General features: G+C 40.9%; 1 protein-coding gene across 2 annotated transcripts in view; it reads right to left on the bottom strand.

Annotated features, from left to right (window-relative positions):
* The window catches only part of CSMD3 (CUB and Sushi multiple domains 3), a 1174472-nt gene that overhangs the window by 313282 nt on the left and 836249 nt on the right, over positions 1 to 24941 (bottom strand). For both annotated transcript variants that reach the window (XM_037892097.2, XM_043539165.1), the window contains 3 exons: positions 16691 to 16829; positions 14736 to 14923; positions 133 to 327 (listed from right to left, as the gene is read on the bottom strand). In XM_037892097.2, the coding sequence (XP_037748025.1) occupies positions 133 to 327; positions 14736 to 14923; positions 16691 to 16829 (522 nt within the window). The remainder of the gene's footprint in view (positions 1 to 132; positions 328 to 14735; positions 14924 to 16690; positions 16830 to 24941) is intronic.

The raw sequence follows: 24941 nt of genomic DNA, 5'->3' as shown, positions 1-24941 counted from the left end.
AAGGGTATATATCCTAAAAAGGAAAATATATAAAAAAGGCTTATTAAAATCACTATATAATAAATATATGTTTATATTCACTTGTGTGTCTCTTGCAAGTCATGAAATAACTGCAGAAAATACAGCTCTTACCATGACAGCTGGGTAGTGCTCTGTTCCACCCAGGTCTTCCATCATCTCCCATAATACAGGTAAGTGTAGAATACCCTTGAAGAACATAACCTGCATCACAGTAATATGTGACTGTTGATCCCAGTTTATAATCCATTCCAAGTCTTGTGCCATTCATTACATTCCCAGGATCAAAGCAGGACTCACGTAGTTTTGCTACAAAAAGAAAGCAAATGCAAAGGCAATTTTAAGTACATATGGAAATGTTGGATAGATTATTCCTGCAGTGTTTTTAGGTCCCCTCAGAGCTCATAGGAGCCTAAAATTTTCTTCCTTTTAAATTCCTCAATTCATCCTTCATACGTTCTGTATCTCATTGATCTTTCCATCAATTTAGGAGAACTGCACACAGTACTCTATACTGACCAAGAACTATCCCCAGAGGTAAAAAAGTAAGCTGGTCCAGCCGATACCGGCAGAGCCGCTGATGGGGGGAAAGGGGGGAGGCAAAAGGGGCAACTGCCCCGGGGCCCGGTGATTTGAAAGGGCCCCAGGCTCCTGGCCCCCACCACTGCTACCCCGGGACTGTGGTGGCAATTTAAAGGGCCGGGGGCTCCCAGGTCCTTTAAATTGCTGCTGAAGCCCCGGGTGGTGCGGGCCAGGCAGAGCTGAAGGGCTGGCTGGGGGATTTTGGCTCCAGCCCCGCCCCTTGCACCAGAGGCCCTGCCCCTTCCTCCCAAGAGCACACCCTTTCTGGGGGAGGGGGGCAGAGCCCCCCGCCCCTGCTATGCTCAGTATCCTGGCGCCCTGCGTACCAGTAAGTCATTTAAGTTACTTTCACCCCTGACTACTCCCTATATGTAGAGTTCTCTCAACAGAACAACCACTCTTTTCTGTTGGTGGACTGTCAATCCTATCAGGCAGTGATGTAGTCAAGTAGGAGGCCTGAACTAAGATCTCATGCACAGTGTCCCATGGGCAATTAGGCAAACATGAGTGGTTGTTTGTTTTTAAAATTATATTGATTGAAAACTCAGAACTGAAAAATTAGTTACTAAGTACTTTATAATCAAATAAAGTGCACATAAATGATCAGCATTTCAGATTTGTTCAAAGTGAACAGCAAATTTGTATCTACAGTACCATTTTTTATTATAAAAGTTTTCCCTCTGTAAATGTATTTTTTTTTACTCATTGGAGGTCTCATTATATATAGATTCCTGATACTGTACTTATCAAATGTATTTCTTATTTGTAACTTCTCACTATATTCAAAACTATCTTAACACTTGCACATGGTCCTGTTGTTTCTCCCTTCTTTCTGTAATAAAAATAAACTGTCTAATGCCAAAGAGCCATCAAGAAGTTAACACACTACAAGCAAATAGTAGCTCAACATGTTTTGCAATTTGAGCAGCAATAACCCACAGGAAGAAAGTAAATGCAAAAAAAGGAAATACTTGTATTTTAATTTCATTAAACAAATAGTATATGATATCAGAAAATGACACAAGAAGCACATCATACATAGATACTTTTGTGGTTGTATGGGGGAGATTGGTTTAAGAGCATTACCAGAGCTAGCTGATCAAACAGAAGACACCTCACTAGACTATGAGAACTGCATATTTCACCCTCTCATTTAATATGAGAACTAGCAAGAGGAGAGAAATAAAATACTCATATTATATAATGTTCCAGGTACATCTGCATCAGAACAGAGAAACATGGAATGTCTTTTTCATTATTTAAACTTCATATTTGTCATTAGAGTGTTATGTCCATTGACATGGTAAATAGAGCTGTTGAAACCCCATTCTTTTTCCAAATATTTTATCAGAACTCACACACCTTATTTGCAGTGTTGATGTGTCCCATATGACTGTTAGATACAACAACAACTGTACAGTTATATTTAAGTGTAGACATCCCCATGAAAGGAGCCTCTGAACTTAATTGGGGGTGTTCCACTCAGGAAGATCCCAGGTGCTGCAATCCAGCCTTGAAGACTACAACTCCCATGATACTTTGGGGAAGGAGACAGACTTCCCTGCCTCGGTTTCAATGGGCTCCATTTTGTGAGGACTTAGAAAGTTAAAAGTGAATAGCTGCGGAGTTGTAGGGAGTCTTGTCTGAGCTCTGTTCAAGCAGGGCACCAGCCCGCTGCGGTCCCCTATTGTGACTTGGGAGCTGAGACTGTTAACGGTCCCCTGATCAGGGTATGGAAGAGATAGCTTTGTGGAGCTTTGTCCAAGCCAGGGCAAAGACTGTTGCTGGGGCAAGAACTGACTGAGTTTGGGTGAAAACAATGTGAGTAACCACAACTCTTCTTTTGTTTATTTAGGAAAGTGCTGTCAAGGAAAAGGGGGTGATGAAAGACTAAGTGGTTTCCTTGAGGCTGAAAAGTGGTCTTGTCTAACCAGGATCCAAGATTATTGACCTCTGGTTATAACAACACCCATCTTCAGAGCAGTTGTGGAGCTTGGATTGATCCACATTTAGAATCACTCTGCCCTTTGTTGACTTGGCTGGATTACTTTACCGGACCAACAAAGTGCTGTCCCCAGCTTGAGCGTCTCCAAGCACGCCCACACAAGCAGTTGTCTAGAACTTTGAAATTCAGAGGAGTGCACACTCAGAGGTGGGGTAGCTAATTCTGGCATAAAAATGTATATTGGTTAAGTTTAATTTACTGCTGTAAACTGTATTTATTAATTGATTTAAGCACCTCTCTGCTGACTTGAAGGGGTTGAGACATTTTAATTAATCTCAATCTGTTATATTCTGTTTTTTTCTAAATTGTTAAATAAAGATTAGGGATATCAAGTGATTAAAATATTAATTGTGATCGCATGATTTAATAAAAATCATGATTAATTGCGCTGTTAAACAATAACAGAATACCATTTATTTATTTATTTTGGGTTTGTTTTTTTTTACAATGAATCACGATTTAAAAAGATAATAGTGATTAATTGCAGTTTTAATCGCACTGTTAAACAATAGAATACAAATGGATGTTTTGGATAAATATTTTGGATGTTTTTCTACATTTTTCAAATATATTGATTTCAGTTACAACATAGAATACAAAGTGTAGAGTGCTCACTTTATATTTGTTTTTATTACAAAAATTTGCACTGTAAAAAACAAAAATAGTTTTTTTCAACTCCCCCATTACAAATACTGTAGTGCAATCTCTTTTTATCATGGAAGTTGAACTTACAAATGTAGAATTATGTACAAAAATAACTGCATTGAAAAACAAAACAATGTAAAACTGTAGAGCCTGTAAGTCCACTCAGGCCTATTTCTTGTTCAGCCAATCACTCAGACAAACAAGTATCTCTTGCGGGAGATAATGCTGCTGACTTCTTGTTTATAATGTCACCTGAAAGTTAGAACAGACGTTCGCATGGCACTGTTGTAGCCAGCGTCACAAGATATTTACGTGCCAGATGTGCTAAAGATTCATATGTCCTTTCATGCTTCAGCCACCAGAGGACGTGTCCCTTCTGATGATGGGTTGCTCGATGACTATCCAAAGCAGTACGGACCGAGGCATGTTCATTTTCATCATTTGAGTTAGATGCCACCAGCAGATGGTTAATTTTCTTTTTTTGGTGATTCAGGTTCTGTAGTTTCTGCACTGGAGTGTTGCTCTTTTAAGACTTCTGAAAGCATGCTCCACACCTCGTCCCTCTCAGATTTTGGAAGGCACTTCAGATTCTTAAACCTTGGGTCAAGTGCTGTATCCTTAGAAATTTCACATTGGTAACTTCTTTGCATTTTGTCAAATCTGCAGTGAAAGTGTTCTTAGAACATGTGCTGGGTCATCATCCAAGACTGTTATAGCATGAAATATATGGCAGAATGTGAGTAAAACTGAGCAAAAGACATACAATTCTCCCCCAAGGAGTTCAGTCACAAATTTAATTAACACATTATATTTTTAGTGAGCATCATCACAATGAATGCATGTCCTCTATAATGGTGTCCGAAGCATGAAGAGGCATACAAATGTTTAGCATATCTGGCATGTAACTACCTCGCAATGTCGGCAAGGAAAATGCCATGTGAATGCCAGTACTTACTTTCAGGTGACACTGTAAATAAGAAGCGGGCAGCATTATCTCCCGTAAATGTAAACAAACTTTTTTGTCTTAGAGATTGGCTGAGTAAGAAGTAGGACTCAGTGGACTTGTACGCTCCAAAGTTTTAAACTGTTTTGTTTGAGTGCAGTTTTGTAACAAAAAATATATATATTTGTAAGTTGCACTTTCATGATAAAGAGAATGCACTACAGTACTTGTATTAGGTGAATTGAAAAATATTATTTATTTTATCATTTACACAGTGCAAACATTTGTAAAAATATAAAGTGAGCACTGTACACATCGTACTCTGTTGTAATGAAATCAATATATTTGAAAATGTAGAAAATCATCCAAAAATATTAAATAAATTTAAATTGGTATTCTATTGTTGAACAGTGCGATTAAAGCTGCAATTAATCATGATTAATTTTTTTTAATTAATCGCGTGAGATAACTGCGACTAATCGGCAGCCCAAGTAAAGATGTGTTAACCAGTACAGAGTTTATAACTGGTACTTTTGAGTTAGACCCATTGCATAGAGTAGCTCAGGTTTACTTCTGGAGGCTCCCAAGGCATGTCAGTACCAGCCCCAGCAAGGTAGATGCACCTCCAAGATTAATTTTCCTTATAAGTAAAATGACTGCAGCAGAGGGGTGGATAGAGGATTCCCACACATCCACCATCACCACTGGGATACTCAGGATCCCCTTTACATTTGACAGGCACCCTGACACACAGGTGAGTGTTGCCTGCTCCCAAGTAAACCCAGGAAGGAAAGACGGGATCACTTAAGCATAGGTAGTATGCATGCAAGCAGATTTATTTGTGGATGCTGATTCCAGTGTTTGTGGCATCATAATTCTCTCCAAAGTTATGACCTGTGATGTCTCAGAAAGTACAGTGTAACATCAGTAAATGAATGGGAGTGGAGGAGAAAACTGATTATAAAGGGCAAAACGTATACAACACAAATATCTTGAAATCTGTTTCTGATGGTAAATGAATGGAGAGAAAGTACAATTTACTGACATTTCAGTAAAACATCACATCACACCACTTCAGGTTAAATTTAAGACATTGTCCCTCATTTTCAAAGGTCCACAGTTTACCTGCAGGACCGCCTCATCCTATTCATATCCTCTCTGTTACAACTAGAGAAATCACGAAGTTTCTGTGTACGAGTCAGAGCTATTGCTGAGACGGGTCCACAAATCTGGAATGCACTCCTGGTACAGAATTGGATAACCACAAAAACCTTCAAAGAAATATGCAATAAAACCAGAACATAAGTGAATTTATAAAGAAAGGAAGGATGGATAGATATGGATGCCATATAACAAATTAGAGAGGAAGAGAAAATGAGGTGGAATAATCAGTCATATATAGAATGCAATATCAAAAGCTGCAGTTACAAAACACTCAACACTGAAGGGAGGTGTCTGGGAGAGTAGTGATCAGTCACATTACATATCTTCAGTGAGCAGCAATTACAGTTACGCAATTTTATTTTCTCCAAAGATACAGCTAATATAGATTCCCATGCATGTTGACTAAACACTAAAGATGTTGCCATAAAAACAAAGCTAAGATGCATCTTCTTAATAAGTATATTTCAAAATAAAACCTGAAACATGCAGCACCCTCATCTTACTCATAGAAATCTGAAATAGGTGTTGAACGAACATGGAAGGAAGATGTCTGTAAATCAGATTCTAACATATAACCAAGGTAGTTGTCATAAATATAAAGGGAAGGGTAACAACCTTCCTGTATACAGTACTATAAAATCCCTCCTGGCCAGAGGCACAATATCCTTTTATCTGTAAAGGGTTAAGAAGCTCCGGTAACCTGGCTGGCACCTGACCAAAAGAACCAATAAGGGGACAAGATACTTTCAAATCAGGGCGGGGGGTGAAGGCTTTTGTCTGTCTGTTCTGTGTGCTTGCTGGAGAGAGATCAAACAAGCAAGCAATCCAACTCCATTAGAATTAGTAAGTACTAGCAAGGAAATGCGTTAGTTTACTTTTGTTTTGGCTTGTGATTTTCTCTGTGCTGAGAGGAAGGTGTATTCCTGGTTTTCTTATTGTAACTTTAAAGTTTTTGCCCAGAGGGAAATCCTCTGTGTTTTAAATCTGATTGCCCTGTGAGATTAGCTTCCCTTCTAATTTTACAGAGGTGCTTCTTTTACCTTTTTTCTTTCTAATAAAGTTCTGTTTCTTTTAAGAGCCTGACTGATTTCTCTATTGTCCTAAGACCCAGGGGTTTGGGTCTGTGATCACTTTGTAACCAACTGGTTAGGATATTATTCTCAAGCCTCCCAAGGAAAGGGGGTGTAACAGCTTGGGGGGATATTTGGGGGGAATAGGAACTCCAAGTGGTCCTTTCCCTGATTCTGTGTTAAATCACTTGGTGGTGGCAGTGTACCCTCCAAAGGCAAAGAGTTTGTGCCTTGGGGAAGTTTTACCCTAAGCTGGTAAAAATAACCTTAGGGGGCTTTCATGCAGGTCCCCACATTTGTATCCTAGAGTTCAGAGTGGGGAGGGGAACCCTGACAGTAGTCAAGCAGTGAATATAGAGTAACAGGATCTACAAGAGCTTTCACAGCATATCAGAAACCCTTTCTACTTAAATTCGTAGTATACCTTTCCGATAGTCTGTTTCTGAGCAAGTCAGACCTTGGACACAAACTCAGAGACATCAGACTTCTCAGCTTCTACACCCTCTGGAACCATGTGTTCTGTACTCTGATTCACTATCAAAACATTGTAGATGATGGGCTGACCAATAATTCCTGGTCAAATATTGAGTCCCTCCCTGATCACACAGATGGTGTTAGGTCTCCATTAAGCACTGCGTGGATGGTGGGACTAAACCAAAGACAGCAATTATTAGATGTGGTGTGTTAACACTGACATGTCAGGTCTCACTGGATGCTTTGAGGCAGTTGAAATGCAGCTTGGAGACCAATGCATACATGGATGTTGCTGGTAGAGTTTCAGTGCTGAACTGAGAACCCTTTACATTGGATAGCCAAGGCAAAAGATACTTTCAAGACCTTTTAGGGCATTTTGCATCCAACATATGGGAAGCAATATCAGAAGCAAGGAGAATTTTCAGGCACTTTGTTCCGCTTACTGTGACATCCATGAGCAAATTTCAAAGACAAAGCAGTCTCAGTGTGCTCCACAGATCAGGATATTAGAGTCATGCCTCTCCCTTATGAACATACTGCAACTGTACTCTGAGCACTTCTCAAAGCCACCAGATTGCTTCTCCATTCTGAAGGAGAAAGGAGGGAATGTGGGAGAACAAAAAACAAACAAACAAACAAATATAAGAAACTGCACGTGCAAGGGTTGTGAGGGAGAACCAAATCTCCCTGGTGCCAATGGAGTCATGACTCTCAAATTCCTTGTGCAGCTGGAAATGGCCCACCTTGATTATCATACACATTGTAAGGAGAGTGATCACTTTAGATAAGCTATTACCAGCAGGAGAGTGGGGTGGGGTGAGAGAAAACCTTTTATAGTGATAAACACCCATTTTTTCATGGTTTGTGTGTATAAAAACATCTTCTGTATTTTCCACAGTATGCATCCGATGAAGTGAGCTGTAGCTCATGAAAGCTTATGCTCAAATAAATTGGTTAGTCTCTAAGGTGCCACAAGTACTCCTTTTCTTTTTGCGAATACAGACTAACATGGCTGTTACTCTGAAACTAATACATATGGCACTTACCACGGATGAAGGCCAGTTCACAAGCCAAACGTGGTCACAAAGGAACTGGTACTAAAGCACTCAGGTTCTGAAGTCTTTTCTTCACTGCAGCGTTAGCTTGACTGTTGCCCCAATCCATATTCCCATCCACACACAAAAATGTCCATCATAAATAAGTATTGCTTTAAAGGCAAGATAGTTGGCCCCCTGAGGGCATGAGGGATGAAGCTCAAATGATACTACACTTGATCTAGTAATCTAGTGGAGATGCATGTACAGGCAGCAGCTCAAATTAAACGCAACTCACCAGCTGTTAATCCAATCTCTCTGTGCTGCTAATCAAATCACTCTGTGTAGTTTAAGCATTGTTTCACAGCATGGCTGCTTTCACTCAAGCTCCCTGAGCAGCTACATTTGAGTTATTTCTACTCGAGTAATTCCACTCGAGTTAGTCTAGTTTGAGTGGTGTGACTTGAGTGGAGTAATTCAAGTGAACTGTTGCAGGGAAGACAAGCCCTAATGCAGAGCTGGCCTTAATTAATAACCCCCACCCCTGAAGCCAGTGCTCTGTACTTTGAGCTATACAAGTTCCCCACCTGGCCTCACATTTGAGGCACAAACCCAAGAGTGACAATCATAATTGCCTCTACGGAGAATGAACATTTGATTGCAATAATAATAATAATAATAATAAATAATGTATCAAGAGTTTATCCAACAGTTTTGTTGTTGCTCATTTAAATGTATTAATTATTTTGGCTATTTCAAGTGTGATGTGATGTTATTTTTGCTATTTTAAGTATCATGTTTCTGTTATGTTAAGATGGTACCCCAAGAGTGCCTTTGTTGTACTTACTACAGAGTGACTCATGCCAAAGAGGTACCCGTAAATGCCATTGATATTTGTAAGGGAAAAGGGGGGGGGTGGGAACCAAGGAAGATGAAAAAGGCATTTTGATAATTCCAGATTCTACTGTGTCTCTACCATATTTTCAGTGTTTCTTTTATGCTCCAGTAATTCATTCTTTGCTATTGGATATTTTGCTTTGGGTATTGGATGTTTATGTATAGCACTTAAGTGAATTGTAACACATCACTGAAGAATCAAGCAATGGATTGAAATGCAAGGGCTAGAAACCATTAATACAAATGAATATGAAACATTACAATAGTTCCTTTGTATTAATGTGGAAATTATAGAAGTGATTCTGGCACCATCACAATATGCTGAGCAGTACCTATTCCAGAGGATAATGGACATCTCACAGTGTAAGGCACTACTCTGTCTGAGGGTGTCAGAAGTGTGTAATGGTAATAAGAAAATAATCATAATCTTTGTTGTTGCTTTTTATGGGGAAATAAAATCTCTTCTTGCTCATATGTCAATTTCCAAATGCTAATTTGAAATGTATTCGTAGGCAAGTGCTGTCATTTTGATCCCAACACCGGATTCAGGGGGAATTTTCCCCATGTCAGAGGAGGGAGAAGTAGAATTAGGCCCATTGTTTCCCAAACAACCTGATGGATAAACACTACTGTTATTTAGAGTTGCAGATACAGATTTCAAATCACTTTATATAGGTGGGCAATCACTATCGTTTATACAGATGGCAAATCCTGAGAAACAGACAAATAAGTATTTTCACAAGATCACACAGCAAATCAGTGGTAAAGCTAGGCACAAAACCCAGGCTTCTTGATTTCAAAATTCCATTACCTATGCGATTTTCTTCCCTGGATGCACAAGCAGAAAGAGGGGAGTGAGAAAGTCTGTACCCGTATTTTCATCATTTTACAACTCTATGATAAATTTTGTAAAAAGTATGCATTGTGAGGTATTGTTTGAAAATTCATAATCTGCTGAACATTATTGTCCTGGTGAAATATGTATGTAAAGTTATAAAATTCTACTGTATACAACATGTTCCAAAGTCAGGAGAAACAGCTTCATACCAGTTCCTCAGAGACAAAAAGCTAGCCAGCACCACAGCCATTTATCAAAATAATGGATTATCACCTGGTTAAATGGCCATTCTTTGGCAGGAAGAAGTGTGTGAGAGAAATTTATATATTGGCGATGGAACAGCTTTAAATTTTTGTGCGAACAGACTTGCTGTTGCCTGAACCCCAGCTGGAGACATTACTCAAAGAGGAGAAAGACATGTAAAAATGAGGAACAGAGGCCCCAAATCACCTCTCTCCTCCATTTCTCTTTGCCCACGAGATCCACAATGCCTGAAGGACAAGAAAAGGAGCATTGAACTGGGGGAAGGGTCCTGGTTGAAAGGCATCCAGCCAGTAAGTCTTCAAAAGCATTTGGCGACAGACATTTTGCTTTTAATTCACTTAGCTTGTTAAGCTGGGTATTAGTTTGTGTTTCACCTTTTATTTATTTATAACCAATTCTGACTTTTATGCCTCATTACATATAATCTTTTAAAATCTATCTTTGTGAAGTTAATAAACTTGTTTTATTGTTTTATCTAAGCCAGTGTGTTTGGACTTAAGTGTTTGGGGGAACTCCATTTGAGACAACAACATTTGTGTATATAATTTGCTGTTAATGAAATGATGTAATTTATATGAGCTTGTATTGTCCAGGACTGGGCAATACAAGACACACATTTTTGGTGGAAAGTCTGGCATTGGGAATTTGCTGGTGTCACTCTGCTGTAGAATTCCAGGGGGGCAATCTGGCTGGCTGAGGCACTCTGGCAGTATATCAGAGGGTAGTTTACCTGCTGAGGGCTGGGTGTGAGCAGGCCAGGAGTGGTTGTGCTCACAGCAAAGCACTGTCAAATGCACCCCAGGCTGGAGAACTGAGGGGATGCAGCTTAAGTCTAACAGTCCAGATTGTACCGTGTGTAATGTCACAGGGAGATTGTAGCCTTCAGTGGTGGTCTTTCATACTTTATTTGGGAGAAAGAACAGACCAATTAATTAGCCTTACAAAGGCCCAAGAGTCCATAAACCTTGCTTTGACTGGAAACTTAACATATATCCTTCTCTTCCTGGGCTGAGTTTTTCAATACACTTGCTATTTATTTTACCTAATTATTCTTTGATATTTTTTGATGAGACGTATGGTCCTTTCAGCCATCCAAGGAAAGCTTATCCTTTTTTGGTGAAATCATAATGTGGAATCCAAGACTTCACAATCAATCCCATGACAACAGACAATAACATTGGTAACACAAGAGTTTGACTCAAAGGCAGGTCAGGCAGGAAAAGCTTGCCTCAAATATATTAATTAATTAACCTTTGGAATTCACTGCAAGTAGACATCAATGAGTCCAAGAGTTTACTGAGATTAAACATTTAGAGGTTTTGAAATTAAGACAATGGACTGGAATTCAGGGTTTTCTCAATTAAATTTCCTGCTCTTCCACAGACTTTTCTACATGATGCTGCTGGACGAGTCATTTAACATCTCTATGCTTCAGATCCCTATTTGTAAAACAGGATTAACAATACTTCCTTTCTCCCATCCTTTGTCTGTCTTTTCTGTTTAGATTGTAAACTCTTTGAGAGGAGCACTGCATCATTCTAAGTGTCTTTACAGTGCTTAGCGCAATGGGGCCTCAATATCACTTTTATGTAAATAAAAATATTATAGTTATTAGTTATAATGAAATTGACAATAATGCCTCAAAATTTAATCTGCATTTAACTTCTATTTGTTTTCAAAGTCCACCTAATTTTGTGGGCCTAATTCTTTCATCAGAACAGTGGACACAGCTTCCAACAGTGAGTATAAGGAATGGTAACTGCACTTGCATAGGTTTAAACTCATTGTTCTGTATCCATTGGTGAGCACAGTGTCCCTAAAGAGAACTCAAGAGACTTTTTATCCGTTAAAATCCATGTATCTCAGGAGATTTGCTTGAGGGCCTGTGCCTCTGCACTGCCTCATTGCCCCCTTCCTCTACAAGTGATGCCTTAGCGCTCCTGTACGACTCTGTCACTATTCAGTTCCCTGCTCAGGAACAAGAGAGGGTGTTCTCTGAGAGGTAAGGTGTGATGGTTTGGAGACTTGTCTACATACAACTTATGAATTCTGTTTGATATTATGAACTCTATGTATAGCTTCAATCTCATCGTGTAAGTAAATCAGCTGTGGGATGGAAAAAAGCCCAGTCACATATGACACACATTATCTGGAAGAAGCTACAGCACAAAACAAAAATAAGTCATTAATACTTAATAACTGGGCTCTGGCAGGATATTGAGTCTGCTAAGGAGGATGTTATATAGGGGGAGGATGTCTCAGTTGTTCTTTGGGACAAGGATTGGAGGAATGGAAAATCCCCAGAAGGGAACAAAGAAACCAGGCATTAGGACTGGCATTTAAAAACTCAGATGCTGAGTCAGGAGACAAAGGAGAAGGAAACTTTTGACTCTCAGACCAGCCAAAGTTGAAGGAAGCTGGCTGCAGAGGTCAAAGAGAAAACTCCATGTTCCATAACTGAAGCCATGAGCTGAAGGAATGAGGTCCATGAGAGGGGACTTGGAACCCTCAAAGAACACTGACCCAAGTCCCAGTGAACCCTCAAGAGTGGTGAGGAAACTCAGGCAGGGAATAGCATGCAGATATTTACTTTTTTTTCTGGATCTGTACCTCTTGTGCTGTCTAAAGTGTAGACTGATGGATAGAAATTATTCTGCAAAGTTTGCACATTTACTTCAACTATCACATGGCCCTGAAGGGGTAAACAGTAAACCGGAGTACCCACAATGTTGGAGCTCTGGGAAGGGTGTGCTTAAACTACTTGAAGTTTTGAGAGGATCAGCACCAGTGTTCCCTCTAATTTTTTTATGTCCAAGTGCCAGGTTCGAAATAAATGTTATGTGCACCAATATGAAGGTGATGTGTAACACATCACCTTCATATTGGTGCACATAACAAAATTCATGTGATGGGGCTGGGGATGAGAGGTTCGGAGTGTGGGAGGGGGCTCAGGGCTGGGGCAGAGGGTTGGGGTGGGGCCAGGGATGAGGGTTTTGGGGTACAGGCTGCCCCGGGGCTGTGGTGGGGAGAGAGGACTCCCCAAGCCCTCTCTTGCCTCAGCAGCTCGGGGGTGAGGGAGAGGTGCCTCTCCCCGGCTGCGGCACCTCTGGCGGGGCTGGGCTGGGTTGGGCTGAGGGGGGGTTCCTCTCCCTCGGCTGCAGGAAGTCTGGATCAGGTCTGCGCTGGGGCCTACGGAGAGGTCCGCCTCTCCCTTCTGTGGCAGGTCTGCGCTGAGGCCTACGGGGTGGGGCACCTCTCCCCACCACAGCAGGTCCATGCTTTGTCCAGCAAGGAGGAGCGCCTCTCCCTGCCGCAGCAGGTCCATGCTTTGGCTGGCAGAGAGGGGCGCTTCTCCGCACCGAGGCAGGTCCGTGCTGAGGGAGAGGAATCTCTCCTTACCGCAGCCCTGAGCCCCTGTGCGGGACTTAATAGGCAGTTGCGCAGCCACGCAGCAGCGCGGCTTAGAGGGAACTTAGATCAGCACTAATCTTGGGACCTGGGCAGCTGGACTGCAGGGTCCCACTTCCATAAGCGGTACCGGACAAGAGTCTTTGCCCAGGAAGTATGCTTGGAGTCCAAAGAAAAAAAGAGTGCCTGTCTATCCAGACCAAAGGGTACTAAAAACGCATGGATTTAGTGTTGGGATCCAAACACAGCAGTCTGATGAATGTCCAAGCATGGGGAGTTTGACCAGAACTTTGACATGGGGAAATTAATGAAAATTGTTGTTTTTGGATTTACCATGAATTTATTGTAGAAACTACTCCATAGCTGAGGGGAGATGATGCCCTGGAGAACAGTCCTCCAGTAGGCTGAGCCAGTCTCATGGAACCAAATCCTTGTAGAGAAGGGCTTTGACAAGGTGACACACATTTCATAGAATCATAGATGATTAGGGTTGGAAGAGACCTAAGGAGGTCATCTAGTCCAACCCCCTACTCAAAGCAGGACCAATCCCAACTAACTGGACCTGGAACAACTGGAACCCTCTCCTTTTTACACTCCAGCTATTTGAAGAAGTGGCCCAAAGAGCTTAAAATACATTGGCGGTATGATTTGTATCCATTGGGACTCACTGTTCTCTACTGGGTAAGTACATATTCAGGAACTTTTTACAGTGAGCATTATTCGCCTAACAAGGCAGTGACAATCCTTTGAATGCCTACGATAAATATGCAAAGATCTACTTTATAGTCTATGGTGTTAAGACCAAATTCAGAGAGATCTAATATGGACCATCATGTAAAAGTCTATTTCAAGACTTCTTTGTTGTTCTTAGATCATTGACCTAACAGATTTAACACTTTTAAAGCTTTCAGCATCTCATCAGCATTCCTTACAGCGGTCTGATGTGCTAATATGCCAGAGGTTCTTATTAGCTTTTTTTCCCCAACATAAATGTATCACATGTATATTAGGCACTTAAATTAAATATTGTTACTGGAACATTGTTTTTTACTTTGTAAACTAATGTCTTAAAATGTGGGTTTAAAATAGCATACTGAATATTTACATTTACAGTGAAATCCATCTGCAGATAGATTACACCTTAAACTGTGTGTGCATATATAATCATTCCAGAATGAGAGAAATAATTTTAACAAACCAATTTTACATTCATACCTCAAATTGCACATTTTAGTGTAATTCTGTATATTCATAAGATAAAACATTTTGTATCAAATTTTGTTCATGTTTGTGATACACAGAATATAAAACGAACAAAAAACAACAAACACAACCAACCAAAAAAAAAAAAAAAAAACCCACACAAAAAAACCCGAACATCTGTTGGATTTACCTTTATACTCCAGATGGAAACCAGTAAAGCTAACAGATCCATCACTCCGAAAAGCCAAGTGCATGTTGTTTGAGCTGCTTTCTATCCTCTCTGGCAACTTGCTATCTTGAAAACTCCCAATTAGTGGACTATTGCTGTCTAGCCCATCGTAGATATAGAGGAAGTCATAATTTGGTTCAATACTGAAACTATAAAACATTAAAAAGAAAAGAAATGTTAGGTAGAATATGCTTTGTATGATATCCTAACTCTGATCAGCTTAACTGAGTACTTACCAACACTGTTTCTAAAAGTAGGGGCAAAAAACACTCACTAGTAATGATTTGTGAAGATGATTAATTACAAAAGATAAAGACATTTAAAAAAAATAATAATTTATCATTATTTTCCTGCCAGTCTGGAAACCATGCAGATATCTTTCTAGATAATAATTGTTAATGTAAATATTTCTAAATTCAGAGTATCAAACTCATAGAAAAATATTACCATGAGGTATGTATGTGTGAGTGAGTGAGAGAGAGAGAAAGAGAAATTGCTTTTTCTTTATTTATTTTAGAGTTGTGCAAAATTCAGTGATTTTAATTTCCAGGGGACCCAACATGCTATAACCTGGGGAGGGATGTGTTAAGATATAGTATAACGTTACTTGCAGAGTGTACATGCCATCCCCTGAAACTGAACTTTCCAGCACTGTGAGTGCTTGGCCTTTTGGTGACCCTAGTCCCAGAAATCTGGGACAATACCAGGGGGTTAGTGGCAGTCTGGCTACAACCAACCTAGCTGGAATGGTCAGATACTCAACCTTCTCTTCCTCCTATTTGAGTGAGTTTTGAACATCTTTTTGTGAAGGGGGTTGGGGAAGTTCTATGGCCTGTGTTACACAGGAGGTGGGATCAGGTGATAACAATGGCTCTTCTGGCCTTGGAATCTATGAATCTATAAAAATCAAATGACTCATTGAGACTTCTGAACATAAAGTACAGTAAAAAGCCTACCTGGACATAGTAAAAGTTCTAACTGATATCTTAAAAGTACCTATTTAATATGCATATTTTGCTATTGAGTAATAAGTAATTGGTGAGAATAGTTCAGATGAAAGTAAACATTAAAAAAATCATTAGGCAATAAATTTTATAATATGACTAAAAAATTCAGGGAAAGATTTGTCTCTTATGTTTGAACAATTCCTAGTACAATGGGGCCTCAAACCAAACTGGGGTCTTTGGGAATTACAATAATAATTAATAATAAACATCAACTTCAAATAAATACTTTTCCACAGAAAGTGTCTGGTTTTGCTTTATGGTTATAATACCATGAGGACAGCAACATTCTCTCTGAATTCTCTGAAATAGTAGTAAGTGCTGCATTATGACAGAGGTGTTTAACAAACCAAATTTAATATCCAGGAAAATATTACTCACATGAACCATATTTTTATGTAACGATGTGGGCTAATAAAACTGGATCCAAATACTACTTTTAATGTTTTGCTTTAATCTCATGTGCACATTTCCTATGAAAGGTGCTGAACTGACAGCCCTCTGGTCAAAAAAAAAAGTCCTTCCTTTCAGATAGGGGAGAACCCCGCAAATTAGCTTACTCTGTCTTCCCGACCTTGTCATGAAGAGAATCTCTCTGTAGGCTTGATCCTGTAAGATGCTGAGCATCCTCTACTTCCAGTTTGGTTAGTGTCAGTTAAGGACCTTCTGCATCTCACAGGCATATTCAGCACCTTGCAGGATTGAGCCCTGTGTGTGTTCAAGTCTCTGTTTATTCGGCCCTTGGTGTCTCTGCAGAGACTGCTGACAAAGGTAACAATTACTGATAGTTTTGATGGTTACTTAATGTGCTTTAGGTATTATCAGCTCTTACCCTATCAAGCTCTGAGCAGCCACCAATGGTAATGATGTAAACATGACTAAAAAAAAAAATATGGCCAAATAACAGCTTACCTGATAAATGCTAGTGATATAACATAGTCGTTATTAACAGTGATACTCCAGTCACAGTCTCGACTATGCGGATAGGGATGAGGAAAGTTTGGTGAAAGAATAAAACCTGATGAGCCTGTCAAGTTTCCTCCACAGGGTGCTGTAAATGGGGAGGGAAAAGGTAAGTACCAGCAATCTGTTCACTAACATTTGAAAGTAGAGAGTCTTCAAAGAGTTAAATGAGAAACACTGTGTATTTAATGCAAGAGTTCACAAAGGAAACTTTAATAGGAGCAAAAATTAAAGTCACATTTCTGATAAGTCAATCTTCTAATTACCACAAAGTCAAATTTGTCACTGAACTTTACATCCTTTAAGTTTGTTACCATGGCATAAACATCAGAGCTTTTCTGAACCTGCTCTAAATTTGAAGAGTATTCTGGATAATGATATGCAAACAAGCACAATAAGCATGCCACTTCAGGATTTCTATTACCAAGTACCATCAAAGGCAGGGGTTTTTTGTTTTTGTTTTTGGGTTTTTTTTTTTAAGCGCTGAAATAGGGTTTACCGAGGTTACAAATGCAACCACATGTATGTGAGTTTCCATCTGGTAGAGTTTATCAGCAGTCCAGTTTGATGGGACTGCGGGCTTTACAAACTACATATAATACAGTTATGCTACTAAGTGTGGCTTACAGGCATACAAAGAAAATATTAGTACATCCTACAAGCACACTCAAAGTAGAACAAAGACAGTTCTATGTGCGCCCAACAGCATGCAGGGAAGTTTGGGTTTTATTTTTAAAGGACAATTATGTAAGTGCTGTAGCCATTAAGGTAGCATTACTGACAGTTACAATAATGAGGAAGGTATGGACAAGAGGAAGCTAATTCTCAGAACACTTAAGACTTTCCCTTGACCCTCAGGCTAACTGCATCCACCAGTCCCTCCTGGATCACGTACTCTGTTCTACTCTTGGAGCTGTGACCTTGTAGACTGACTGCACATTGGCCACAAGTTGTGAAAATAATTATTTATATTTTTTACTTCCCCTGTTATTATTGTGCAGATGGGAGGCAGTACTATCCTTATTCTTAACACCCCAATCTACCAGGACCATAAGATGCTGTGAGGAAGGTGAAAAACTCACTGGACAGCTTGCTTATATTCCTCAGAGAAAAAAATCCTTCCTGACCCCAACAGGTAACACCAAGCTGGAAACACAGCTCTGACAGCCACCCCACTTATAGGGCAATATGTGGGGAGGGGGGAGGGAGCATCTCTCAGCAGCAAGAATTGTTTCTGTGCATCCAGGACTGCTTAAATGCAGAGAGGATGGGGAGTTCATTGGAAGCCCCAGCCCTAGTTCCCACCCATTCACAATGTCCATGTGCATTCTGTGTGAGAAGGAAGAAAAGAAGGAGGGACCCTGGTGAAGGGACCTCTACTCACATTCCCTAAGAGCATGGTGCAGGACTGGGGCCCTAGTGCATAGCAACTATATTGTGGTCACACCTATTCCATTCATTAAGGAATTAAACTATTGTATACGGTCATGCAGTTAACAACTATGAGAAAGTTCTCATTTCTCAAGGTGATTACTTTATCTTCATCACTGCTGCTGCCTTTATTTATTATTGTTATTATTTATTATCATCATCATCACAGATCTTAAAAAGCAAAGTAAGCAGTAAACTCATCCTTGGGTGTTTAGATTAGGCTTCACAAATTGTGTTTGAATTTCAGTGCAGATAATCATTCACTTTACATTTTCTACAAAGCCTCTGTTATCCAGTGTATCAGCTGACTGGCAAATGGTAGATATAAAACAGATTGTGTCTGATTGCACCAGGGTAGCAAACACAAACTAATTCATAGAATGAAAGTCACTTACATGAGAAATTGAACCACAAGCCAATCATGAATTCAAGTAATATAACTGTAATTGTATACTGGACAAGTGCAATCTTATAAGGGGATGACATTTTATACTGGAATCAAAATATTATTCATTTATATATATTTTGTTTAGAAAAAAAAGGACAAGAAATAGAGAAATCTAAGAATCCATTATCAGAGGAACAATACTTGGATTTTTTTTAAAATCATATTGGTACAGTAGGTGGTAATGGATTTTTAAATCACTATTTTGTCTTAAATCAACGAGAGGCAAACAAGAATTATCAGGGTGTCCAAACCATATAATTATTGGAATTCAGTGGTAATAGTAACTGTATGTAACAATCATTTAGCCATATGGACCAAATATATTTCAAAGTCATTAGCACAGATGTGTTTGCTTTCCTTGCCGGTGATACTTCAGTTATTGGGATTACACTGGAAATAGTTTCTCTGAGGTTTCCAAAGGCAGGATAGTATTATGCACATACTTGAATGCCACTGGGCTGTAGGTAAAGAATTTAACAGCTTGTGGAAGTGCGAATTAGTGCTGATAATAATTTAATTGACTTGCCTTTGCAATAATGTGCTTAATAGATACTGCTCTGTCTTTTCAAAATGGAGGTTTACATTGCTGTAAGTCACAAGTTTGATTTCACTGATTTGCATGCAGTGATAATTCAGAAGTAAGAATGAAAAACAAAACCCACATGATTTCTTAAGATTGCCTTTAACAGAATTCACCATAAAGCTCCATCATACTAAGCCAATAAGAATTTATGCAAACATTCTAAAATTATATGGATACATGCAATATGAAAGTTGTTCACTGTAGCTGGAGTTCAAGATGACCTCTACATTCATACTCTTGTGATATACTAATGGTCCAAATTGCACCATTCACACATCCTAAGAGTGGGAATGTGAAGAAGTGAACCGAAGAAGAAATGAAGTTTACTCACCTATAACCAGACTTCTTTGAGAAGTCTACACATTAACATTCTTGAAATTCTCTGATGGGGAAACCTGAACCATCAGCACACCCCAAGAGTGAGAATGCAAAGAGGCCAGTAAAAGAAGAAGTCTTGTTTCTCTCCATTGTAAGTTAAGACAAACCATCAGCTCTGAATCAGTGTGTGTTCTAAGCTCTATTCTTTCACTGGTGGCAGTCCCCTGGTTGCCTGGTTTGTCGTCTCAATTTACTGTAGCTTATTTGTTAGGTTCTACTTGTGGAAATTCTGCTTTAATGGCTAAACCTAAGGTGTCTGTAATTAGGTTCTGCATAAATACATCTGCCTCTGGAAACGGTGTCAGGTGGAATTCCCAGAATTTAGCCATTGCCCCCGAGTCTGACCTGTACTTCATCGCGGTGGAGGGGTGTAACATCTGAAGTAGGGGATCACTCATTGGAGCTATACCATCAGCTATGAAGGCTTGTTCGAAATATCACCTTGGGCATTATGTGAGGTGGACAGGTCCAAAAAGAACCCTGAAAATGATGGCTAACACAGGCAGCAAAGATGCAGGGCAGCAGCTGCACCTACCTATTCAAGGTGAAGGAAGTCTCTGAGAAAGACTCAATGGCTCGGGTCACGTAGTGTGAAGCCAGTACCAGTAGACGAGGAAAAGGGTTGCATTACTGTGCCTCTGTCTCATTTCAGTGGGACCAGGTATTTTTTGGGACAATCATTCGCTCTTGCTTTTGACCAGTGGTCGGCAACCTTCAGCATGAGGCCCATCAGGGTAATCTGCTGGCGGGCTGTGAGACATTTTGTTTACATTGGCCGTCTGCAGGCACAGCCCCCCGCAGCTCCAAGTGGCTGCAGTTCACCATTCCCATCCAATGGGAGCTGCGGGAAGCGGTGGCCAGCATGTCCCTGCGGCCTGTGTCACTTCCCACAGCTCCCATTGGATGGCAATGGTGAACTGCGGCCACTAGGAGCTGCGGGGGAGGAGGGGCCATGCCTGCAGCTGATCAACGTAAACAAAACGTCTCGTGGCCTGCCAGTGGATTACCCTGATGGGCCGTATGACGAAGGTTGCTGACCCCTGCTTTTGACCATGAATAACTTAGCATTCAGTTAAACCCCTGCTTTACTCTCAGCAGTAGATGCCTTGCTGTTGCCGTCTTCCCTTGGTGTAAATACGATGGGCTTGTGCCGAAGCCCCCCTGGGGATGCATGCCCTCTGATGTCGGCAGGCACGACTGCAGTATACTGTGGCAATGTATCCAGTTGTAACTGAGATCTCCACCAGTCCATCAAAATTGCAACCTGGAATGTTGCAGCTCTTCACAGGCATGGTCATCAGGTCACTGTCTCATGTGAAATGGACCATCTTGGCATATCAATTGCAGGTCTAACTGAAGCAAGGCTGATCAATGACAGATGTCAAAGGTGGAAGATTCTTTACTTCTGTATTCTGGTGGCCCCAGGGGGTAGCACTAATACTGCAAGGTGAGGCCAAATCCTCCTTGATAACCTGGACACCCATGTCTTCTCGGTTACTTATTACATGTCTTAAATTCCAGCATGGTTATCTTGCTATCATAGTAGTCTACGCTCTGACAGAAGAATCTGTTGATTCAGTAAAAGATCATTTCTACGATCAGTTGGAATCTCCAGTACTCACAGTCCCTCCACATGATAATCTTCTGATCCTGGGTAACCTAAATGCAGTTACTGGCTCTTTACAAACTAAGTCTGAACAGGTCATTGATCATTATGGTTCAGGTACACCCAGTGATAACTCTTGCCACTTGCTCACATTCTGTGCCTCCCAGAATCTTTCCATTCTTGGATCATGGTTAAAGCAGTGATGCATACACCAGATGTCATGGATCTCGCACGATGGTGTCACTCAACGAGTTGCACCACATCATCACACATGACAGAGAATATCATGGTGCTGAATGTGCAGTGAACACAGACCACCACCTAGTGGTTGCCCATATTGTGTTGAAGTGCCAAAGAGCAGGTAAGCCCTCTGAAATGAAGAAGTTTGACATTGACACACTTCACATGCCAGGTTTAGCCAACAGGATTTGTATCAACGTCAGCAATAGATTCTCAGCTCTAGCCAACCTGCCGGAAGACATGGAGGTTGCCTGGTCTCTGTTCACTTCTATCCTTCACCAATCTGCTGAGCGTATGATTGGTTTTAGGTGCCCAGCACGCTAACCATGGTTATTGGAACTGGCCTTCCAGATAATTAAATTAAAGGTCACAGCCCACCAGCATGGCAATAAGCACACTCGTAATCAGCTGAGGCGAAAATTTAAACACCCTGGCACTCTGCGATCATGAGGAATATTATAACCAAGGGGTGGATGATGTTGAATTTGGCTTAGCCAGGGGCAACTTAAAAGCCAGCATTCTGCCTGATCCGCAACCCCAGCAGTGAAGAGGTAGTCGCTACGAACAGCATCCTGAATGAAAGCCAAGGCCAGCCATGTAAATTGGATGATGACATCCTCTCACGCTGAGTGGAACATTATCACAGTGCCCTGAATCACCCTCCAGCTGCGGCTTGCTCAGAGCTGGATGATCTGGCAGCCACTGTGGTTCAAGATCCAGACACTTATACTAAAGCATCAAAATTGGATGAAGTGAAGCATGCCATCTCCAAACTGAAAAACGGATGCGCAACCAGCACTGATGGAATCCCCCCAGATCTGCTAAAATGTGCTATTGACCCGATAGCAGAATCACTTCTGTCCATCTTTCATCTGGTGTGAAGAACTGGAACCTTGCCAACTGCCTGGAAGGATGGTATTGTGATCTTACTTTATAAGGGCAAGGCACCGCATAGTGAATATAAGAGCTACAGGCCGATCACCTTGCTGTCTGTTCCAGGGAAGGTGTTTACGCATGTTCTGCTAGCATGATTGGAGCTGGCATGCTTGGAGCCCCTGCTACATTGGAAGTGTCTCTCCCAACAGCCAGGCTTTCTGAGGAGCAGGTCCACCTTAGATGCCATTTTGGCCCTCCGCTTGTTGTTGGAGATACACCATGAGTTCAGAAGCCCCTGCACATCGCATTCATCCATCTTAAGTCTGCATTTGATTCAGTTGATCATGTCACTCTATGGAAGGCCTTAAATGGCATAGGTGTCCTACCACTCTGCTGGAATTGATTAGAGAGCTGCATAATGGAACCATTGGTGTCAGGCAGGCTGTGTATTGGCCCCTGCACTCTTTTGTTGGGCAATGTAGCATTCCGTCAGGTCCACAGGCATTAAGTTTGGTGATCTCTTGCTCTCAGACTTTGACTACCCTGATGACATTGTTCTTCTAGTACACACCCCCAACAGGTTTTGTGAGGCACTCCCGCAAATGGAGGAGGAGTTGGCTAAGATTGACCTTCATGTTTCGTGGTCAAAGACAAAGCTGCAAAACCTAGGACCAAGTCCAACTGCTACTCCAATCTCTTTGAGTAATGAAACTGTCAAAGTGGTCTCCATGTTTGCTATTTGGGTTCTATACTCATCAGTTCCTCCAACTCTCACACAGAGGTTCTCCATCAGATTGGCATCACAGCATCTGCCATGGGTAATTTAAAATGAATATGGAACCATCATCATCTCAGAATGACAACCAAGTTCAGGATCTATTTGAGCTGTATCCTCCCAGTACTGTTGTAATGCTGTGAAACATGGACACTACACCACTCAGACTGGGCAAAGCTGTAGGCTTTCCACACAAAATGCCAACGTATTCAATTGGACATAAAGTGGAATGACTTCATCTTATGGTCACTCTGGTCTACAGGCTGCTGGGGCCATTGTCCACAGATGGTGCCTTACGCTTTTTGGACATGTCGTGAGAATGCCACAAGACGTTCCAGTGAACTCCATTCTCCGGGTGGCTTGTAACATCTAGGATAAAATTCCACTAACGGAAGGATGGAGACGGCCCAGAGGCAGACCCTCCCCATTACATGGGTTTATCAAGTCTGTTTAGATGTTGGACTCTTGTGGCTAAGCACTGAAGAAGCAGCCGCCATTGCTGGTATATATTTTAAATCTAGGGTTTCAAACTGACATCCAGTCATAAGTGACTTTCTCATAGCCATATACACTATTGCATTATTTTTATTTAGCTGGTCCCTTGGTTTATTAATTTCCTGTTTGTAGTCTCTTTCTCAGTCAACATTCATATCTGTTTCATTTATATTCTTTAGCAACGACTGTATCTGTTTTCGTGGGTAGGCACTCCATAGAGACAATCCTTTTCGTCTACCACTTGCCAAGAGGACTAGCTATTTCTCAGTGTGGCAGGCTCTCCAGAGCCCAAGATGAAGACATATATACTTGGTGTAATAATCATCTTTAATCTTCAGCTTTATAAATCATCTTCTAGGTAAAACACACTGCAGGAGCAGTAATTTCCTCACCTTGCAATAGGCTCTAAAATCATTTGAAGATTTTCTCTCTTTGTTCCCCTCCTTATTCATGCAGGAAGTTAAATCTCAGGTATTTCAGAATCAAGCATCCACCTGACATGTGGAAAATGCTGCTCAGAATTATGTGACCTTTCTATTTAGAACCATCTTTATCCCATAATTGACCTGAAAGGACACACCGTGCACCCAGAACTAAGCCATATCTACCATTTGAAGCCACATCTCAAAATTCAGTATAATATCACTCAAGCACACTGATGGAAACACTGAGCTTTGGGGTGGCTCTGGGGGATCAGATTGTTGCTTTGGTGGGTGTGCATGAAAACTCTGTGAGCATGGGGGAGGCAGTTACACCTTGTGTAAAATTAATATGGCTAATATAATGTTATGGAGGTTAAACTATATGGAAGGAATGTGCATTTTCCCAGGACGTGTGCGGTGTATATTGGAGAAGGGGTAAAAGAAATGCAAATAAAACATGGTACTATTAGGGCTCCAAAAGGGGCCACAATAGGTTGTGCTTTCTTTTTCAGATCTCTGTGTGTTTTGGAGCAGGAGATGAAAGTGGAAGTAAAATGTTTCCCTTTTAAGACAGTGTCTGAGCTGCTAACAGCTTTGGATCCAAAAGCAAGCTAGTAAGCCTCTGTGTAAATGCAAATTACCTAGCTGATGGGCACAAAGGAGCTGCAAATAATAAATACATCTGGTCAGCAAACAAGCTACTAGAAGACTCAGATTATGGCCCTGCAGGAAAGGGAGGTGAAAAAAAACAAGTCAAGCCTGAAAATAAGGGCCAGGTTAACCTTAAGGGATGGGTGTGTGGGTGGGGGAGATGGAAACAGGGAATGGGGGTGGGGAAATTGGAATCATGTTTTGCTAAAAGGGGAAATGGGAACAGGGAATGGGGGTAAGGAAATTGGAATCATGTTTTGCTAAAAGGGGAAATGGGAACAGGGAATGGGGGTAA

The sequence above is a fragment of the Chelonia mydas genome, chromosome 2 (assembly GCF_015237465.2).
Source record: "Chelonia mydas isolate rCheMyd1 chromosome 2, rCheMyd1.pri.v2, whole genome shotgun sequence".
Taxonomy (NCBI): domain Eukaryota; kingdom Metazoa; phylum Chordata; order Testudines; family Cheloniidae; genus Chelonia; species Chelonia mydas.
Note: the sequence above shows the minus strand (reverse complement) of the source record. Positions and strands in the feature narration are given on the sequence as shown.